The 7,501-nt window shown below is 38.0% G+C and overlaps 1 protein-coding gene across 5 annotated transcripts in view; it reads left to right on the top strand.

The window, feature by feature from the left end:
- Positions 1 to 7,501, top strand: part of RIF1 (replication timing regulatory factor 1) — a 67,895-nt gene that overhangs the window by 41,849 nt on the left and 18,545 nt on the right. For all 5 annotated transcript variants that reach the window (XM_075070231.1, XM_075070230.1, XM_032780962.2 and 2 more), the window contains 4 exons: positions 2,337 to 2,436; positions 4,568 to 4,832; positions 6,707 to 6,749; positions 7,140 to 7,342. In XM_075070231.1, coding sequence (XP_074926332.1) covers positions 2,337 to 2,436; positions 4,568 to 4,832; positions 6,707 to 6,749; positions 7,140 to 7,342 — 611 coding nt within the window. The remainder of the gene's footprint in view (positions 1 to 2,336; positions 2,437 to 4,567; positions 4,833 to 6,706; positions 6,750 to 7,139; positions 7,343 to 7,501) is intronic.

The following is a 7,501-nucleotide window of genomic DNA, read 5'->3' as shown; positions in this document are numbered from 1 at the left end:
CACAGCTGTTCTAGTTAATCTAAAGCAAACCTTCCTCCCTTGGCAGGGAATAAGGCCCCCTGCGAACACTCTTATGCTGTCCTCTGGCCATGCTGTATCACAGTCTACACTGTAGGTGAAGGTGTGATTGTAGTACAGATAGGCATATGTGTGCTAATTCTAATGAAGCTAGCACATGTAGCAATAGTATTGTAAATGTGGCACCTTGCCCTTCAGCCTAGGTTAGCTGCTGCTTTAACAATGTAGAATTGATTATAAACTACAGCAAATAATACACTACAGTCAGAATTATTTACACAAACCAGGTGAAAAATACGTAATCCTAATTTCTGTAGGAAAAGGAGTTGATTCAGAGACTGTTTGAAGTAATGTGCACATGAATAGATTATAAAATTTTTATAAAGCATTTATCAAACTATTAAGTCTTTAGCAAATTTCTAGATTTTAACATAACCCAGCAACTTTAGTTATACAGTTAACAAGCATTTTGTTTTAACCCATTTACAGATCATGAATGGAATTTACATTGTCTAATGGGAGATGGCTTCTTCATGAAGTGAAAGTTCTGCTGCCTAATATGGTTGTTAAATACACAATTCAGTAAATTTGAAATCGTAAAATGAATGCTGTTCCGGCTGAACAGAAATATAGTTTTATAATCAATACTGGAAGTCCTCAGAGCTTGTCTACATGAACATTTAATTTGTAGCAAGCTGAGGTATGAATCTACCTTACACTAGCCTGCTGCAGACTAACTGTCCATGTGGAACCTGCTGATGTGTGTTAGTGGTTCATGTATATGCTTTGATCTAGTCCTTTTTGAAATGTGGATAAAGCCCTAAAGTAGCAAAGTATTGTGTCTGTGATTCATCCTTAGGCCTCCCATCATGCTGAACATATGCATAGAACTTTATACAAACTCTAAGCTGCACAGGAGGTTTTGAGGCAATTTCAGTTGACTAAACCTGGACACTTAATTATACAAATACAAATATTATGTGATTATGCTCTATCTGTAAAACTGCATTTTACAGAATTCTTTGGATTTGGGCTTTAAGTACTGAAGTATAGTAAGACGTTGAACTTGCCACAAGTCTGTTAGAGAAAAATGTAATGTGATCAGCTTTATTCAGTAGTCTAAATCCACTGCGACTGACATTCCACATATTTAAATGGTAACTCACACTGAGTCTGACAACCTTAAACCTGAACTACCCAACTAATAATTTGTCAACTTGTAAAATAAGATCAGGAAGATTAATCAATTACCAGTTTATCAGGTGGTAGCCTGACCAACAAACAAGGCTTACAGCATTTGTTTTTGTTTGCAATCATGCTGGCTCTTCCTAGTGTGTTTCAACTGATTCTCCTATTTATAAGAACATCAGACAAGAAAAATGGGGGACCGTACATGTAAATATATACTAAGTTGTCATAAAATTTTAGGCTTTGTAAATTTAACTGTAATTTGTTAACCACATTTTGTTCCTTAAAAACGCAACAAAGGTCAAGCCTGAAAAATTGAGCTACACAATTGCAATGCTACAAGTTTGTCACTTGTTGAACTCCCTCTTGATACTACCACATCTCTTCATTCTAATATAGGAAATTTGCGTCTGACTCTTATATTTTCAGTAATAGCTGTTGCACTCAGACTTACTTTAAATAGAACTTCAAAGTACAGATTCTGTGAAAGTTGAACAGTTTTGGCACAACCATTTAAACAAAATATAGTTCTTTTTAAGCAAACAAGATGGGATGAGGGAAATGCTCTCTCTTAAACTTAGTGTTCCTGTTAGCAATTAACTAATCATATGCCCCTTGGAATTACTTTATGGTATTCCTTGTTGAGCAGCTCTTATTGCTAGGTTTACAAAATTTGAACCAAAAATGGCCTTAGTGTGACACTCCTTCAGCTAGCCATACATTGCAATATGATAAAATGTTTCAATAGGGGTCAATACGTCTAGACTTTTAATTATTTTTGATGTTGCTCTCTAAACTCCTTCCGTTTGCAGGTATTTCTGGTAGTGTGGTGTCAGAGCTGAATCCAGTAGTACATGTGATAAAGCTAGAAAGCTGGATTTTCAGCTTGTGTAAATCTGCTTGTTTGGATTCACTGGAGTGATACTGAGTTAGACTAGCTGGTAACCTAGCCCTGATTATTTCCTCCTTGCAGCTTAAAATTGCATTGGTCTCTGTGCCACGTATTATAGTTCTGAATATGTATCCAGATTGTTACCCACAGTCACTACTAGGTTTCTTTCAAACACTGTTTCACATTTTTCTCTACCCCCATGGCTTTGCTAATGATTTTTGCTTTTCTTCCCCCTCAGAGCCTGTCAATGGTGGATGGTCTCACCCATATTGTGTCAGTTATGGTTGACTGCATCAACTTTGCACCATATGGGACTAAATATCAGCCAAAAAATAGATGTAAGAAAAATTTCCAACAATTGGATTTGTTCTGTGATTTCAAAGAGTAAATGGTTGAAAACTAGAATTATTGCAAGTGATAAATTAGGTATTGTACATTCTTAACAGTCCATCTGAGGTGTTTTTCTTTCTTAAGAGTTGAGTCCAAGATTTTCAAAAATAGGAAACTAAAATTAAGCTCCTGAGTCCATGCTTAGGCACTTAAGTCTGATTTTTCAGAAGTATTGAGGTTTAGCAGCTCCCATGTAAGTTTTGTAAAAGCTCCTTGGGGCTCAGCACATGTGAAAATCAGGATATAGGTTGGTATATGACAGTAGCCAATCTTTTACCTGTTTAGTGGATTATTGAAAACATAAACATTCTTTTAAATTTGGAAAATTTAGTTGTGGGTTCAATTACAATTTCATTTTTTAAAGTTTTAAGTCTACTAAGGCATTTTGTTTTTGTAGCAGTCCAAAAACTCCTGCATTTCACATACTCCTTTGTTGAAACACAGCCTAAAAAAGCAACACTTGATTATTACTCTGCAGTTTCCAGTTTTAGTTTAACATATAATGTGCCTTGAAGAATTTATACATTAAGCAATTAACTTTAAAACATAAAAGTTTCTGCACATGTGGTTAATTTTCATAACACTTATCAGTGCTGCAATTGAAATGGGCATTACTTCATTTTAGTAGCTTTGTGTCCCATATCACTGACCCAAAGTCCTATGTTAGTGAAATTGTTTTCCACCTTTCATTTGCGCTACTGATACATAAATACAGAAGGTGTTGGGCACACGTTACTGGTTTTCCTGTTCCCCTGTTCATAGCCATTAAAATTGAAGTAAACACTAGAACATCATTTTAAAGATGGAACTACAAATGGAAATTGATTTAATTTTTTACTGTAGCATCTGCCATCTGTGCACACATTGAGTAGTATCTTACATGCAGCTATCTGGGAGGACTACTCAAGGAGTGGAGGTACTAGTTCAGAGGTGGGCATACTTTTTGGCTTGAGGGCCACATCTGGGTTCCAAAATTGTATGGAGGGCTGGTTAGGGGAGACTGCGCCTTCCCAAACAGCCAGGTGTGGCTCCCTATCTGACCCCGCCCCCCCCCCTGCACTTCTTGCCCCCTGATGGATGGGGCAGGAGTCCTGGGGTAGCCAATTCCTCCCTTCCCCCCCGATCCCTGCCCCCTGATGGGCCCCGCGGTACCCCTACCCCATACACTCCTCCCTGTCTTCTGACTGACCCGGGGGCCCCTGCCCCTGACTGTCACCCACTGCCCCATCTCCTCTCATTCCTGACTGCCCCCCTTGAACCCTTCTCCCCATCCAATCCCTCTTCCTCTCATTCTTGACTGCCCCCTTACCGCGCTGCCTGGAGCACCGGTGGCTGGTGATGCTACAGCCATGTCTCCCAGAGCACCAGGACAGGCAGCCGCGCTGCCCAACTGGAACTAGCCATGCCACCTCGCAGCACAGAGCACTGGCTCAGGCCACGGCTCTGCCGCCCTGAGCATTGCACCAGTGGCGCAGTGAGCTAAGGCTTTGGAGGAGGGGAAACAGCAGGGGAGGGACTGAGGGCCAGCCTCCTGGGCCAAGAGCTCAGGGGCTAGGCAGGAAGGTCCCGGGGGCAGGATGTGGTCCGCAGGCCATAGTTTGCCCACCTCTGTACTAGTTAGAGCTGAAGAGAAATGATTTTCCCCTTGAAATAATGTGATGTAAACTTTTACTTGAAACGTTTTCAGTTTTATCCAGCTTTGAGTACTAGTTCACATGACTAAGCGTATCAGAATCTGGCCCTTCTGTTTTTTACGCGTAAAATTTAAGAATATGTAAGATTACTCAGTATCAAAGCTCCTGCATCAGTTCCAGGCCATAAGGGTGGGTGAATGGCAAATTGAAATCAAATCCACAGCAACTGCACTAAATTAGAATGTTTGTTTGGTTATAGTATATTTATACCGATGAGCTATTTTAGGAGTCCAAATATGCTGTTTACTATTGCCCTGAACTATTTCATTCTAATCCTGAGCTATTTCATTCTAAGGTATGTCAGACAATATTGATTTGAATTTTGTATAAAGCAGAAGGGAAAGTTTAAGGTCTCTATCTTTAATGGATTTATTTTTTGCTTTAGCCCCTCAGACACCTACAGATTGGTCTAAGAAGAAAAAGGAACCTCTTGGAAAGCTGGCCTCCCTCTTTAAACTTCTAGTGAAGTTGATGAACTCTTTCCATATGCTCAGTTCCAAAGAGACCCAGTCAGAAACATTGATCTCAGTTGGCACTTCAGTTATTGCTATTCTTCACAACATCATCAGCCATGTTTCTTTGCCTTCAGTGATCAGAACTATGTTTGCAAATTTGTCAAAACCACTTGCAGTGTTTTATGAAAAAACAAAGTGAGTATTTCAGAAATTATGGGATGACTTCTAGATAAATGTACATTGTAATATTGCTGCATATTGGTGAAACTATGGCATCTGCAGCATGCTATATTAAAATATAGCCATAAATCAGGCTACCCAAAGCTGCTGTCTTGTGAGGTACTAAGGCTACATCTTCACTATCGGCCGTATCGGCGGGTAGCAATCGATTTCTCGGGGATCGATATATCACATCTCATCTAGACGCAATATATCGATCCCCGAACAAGTTCCTGTCGACTCCAGAACTCCTCCAACGTGAACGGCAGTAGCGGAGTCGACAGGGGGAGCCGCGGACGTCAATCCCGCGCCATGAGGACGGTAGGTAACTCGATCTAAGATACTTAGACTTCAGCTACGCTATTCATGTAGCTGAAGTTGCGTGTCTTAGATCGATCCCCCCCCTCCTTAGTGTAGACCAGCCCTAAGTGTCCACAACTTCTGCTGAATTTAGTGGTATTTGAGGGTGCCCTGTACCTTATAGAATTCAGCCTGAATTTCAGATATCAAGTTTGAATTTGTAAAAGTTGGATACACAACTACCACTAGAATGTTGGTAACCGATTTTCTGAAGACTCCATTCTTCAAAACTGCTGCATACTTGCTCTGTAGTTACGTTGAGCATAAACTATTGGACAGTGAGGTCTCCCTGGGATTCTAAATAAGGACTTGCTAGTAATAGCTTTAATTTGAAGGTTGTCTTTAACAGTGTTGTTCATCTAGAATGAACGTAGTGTCAACCTCAGAATCCCTATCCTGTTTTACCAGTTAACCATCACATTGAAAACTTCACTCTGTAAAAGGATTCTGTGTTTATCATGACTATCTTTCACATTAATATATTTGTCCAAAATATAAACTTCTGTATAAAATAGTATTTATAAACCCCAATCTTCTTTAATGTACAAATTAACACACACTTGCAGTTATCTAGTCTTACTAACTGAAGAGCTATTTGCAATTTGTTTTTCCTGAAACAGATTCCACTAGGAATATATGATATCTTAAGTAATTCACTTTAAAACTGTATAGTATAACGTATAAAGAAAAACACAAAGATGTCTTGCTTTTAATTTATTCAGTATACAGTTGCATGGGTTAAGTACTATTAAGATGTACTCAGAACAGTCTTTTCGTAGATTGGCAGAAAATGGATGGGTTTTATCACAAGAATAAGGAAACCAAGTTTATAGTTGCATATGTTTTCAACTTAAGTAAAGGCCTAAAATGTTTAAGCTGTGGGAAATTTTATCTAAAGGTTTTGAAATATTTTTGCAATGCTCTGCGTTCTATTGTATTTTCCAAAGACTTCCTTTTAAAAATTAATAGTTTTCACCTCCAAAAATAAACAATCTGTTTAATTTTCACCATGCAAGGTGGTTACAGTTAAGCCTATTGGATACCGTATTAAACTCTCTCCAGGTGCTGCTGCAGCTATGTATGCAAAAATGTCTCTGAAGTTAGTTAGGGAAGTTTGCTTGCAGAGTTGGTGTAGCTCAGACCAAGAGGAGCAGAAGGAAGGTAGAAGAAATTAACTCTATTAGAAAACAATTAGTTATGGATCGGTAAACTATGTGGGGATTATTAGAACTAATTTTTAATTGTCATGCTCATTAGCTTAAAAAGTTTGTTTATGGCCATTATGGGGAAATCAAGAAGGGTTGTAAATTATAAAATGTAGCTACAAAAATAATATGCAACTTCATATGTTGGTGTGAGACCTTGAAGATGGACTATTGCATCTTTTCTAGTGTCATATATCAACATTGTTGGAAATGTTATTGAGAACAAATAGGATTAAGAAATATTTCATTATTACTTCATCCATACTATGTTCTTTTTTTTCATAGGCTTGCTGATGTATCTAGAGTGTACAGTAGTCTCAGCAACAAGGTAAATTGTCTAGGAAAGAACTAATACTGTATGACATTTAAATCTGAGAATTTTGTGCTCTAAAAACAAAATGGTATTTGTATTAGGGCAAGCTAGTAAGCAGTTCGCTTAAAGGTGTACTAGTACTCTGCTTTCTCTTCAGTTCGTATAAACTTGAACTGAAAACTGGCTAGGGTGAAGTTCAAACCTGTGTTGAATTAAATATTATGGGCTCCTTCATATATAGAGGTTTAGTATTTCTGTGGAACTGAGTCCAGATCTATTCTTAGGCCATATTTTTGTCGTATCCACATAAACGGCCACTATATAAATCTTGTTTATTTCACTATTTTAATTTTTAGAATATGTACATGATTCAAAAATTATTTACACCTTTCTCTTTTTTTCCAGTTAGAAAAACTTTTGGGAGAGATAATTGTATGTTTACAATCCCACTATATTGGATTTTATGATAGTGACCTTTTAGAGCAGCTCTCTCCATTGCTGTGCATAATATTTCTGCATAAGAGTAAACAGATACGCAACCAAAGTGCTCAGTTCTGGAATGCAACATTTGCTAAAGCTACTATGTTAACATACCCTGAAGAATTAAAGTAAGATGCTCTCTTGTATATTTGTTATGTTTGATTTTGCTGCATAATCAGAGTATTTATAAATCAAGCTAAGATAACATAAGCTTTTAAATTTGTTGTTGGCCATAAACATCAAAAAATCATAACTTCTTATAAATAGGATGTTAAGTAGGGAAAACT

The sequence above is a fragment of the Chelonoidis abingdonii genome, chromosome 10, assembly GCF_003597395.2.
Source record: "Chelonoidis abingdonii isolate Lonesome George chromosome 10, CheloAbing_2.0, whole genome shotgun sequence".
Lineage (NCBI taxonomy): Eukaryota > Metazoa > Chordata > Testudines > Testudinidae > Chelonoidis > Chelonoidis abingdonii.
This window is presented reverse-complemented; position numbering and strand designations above follow the sequence as displayed.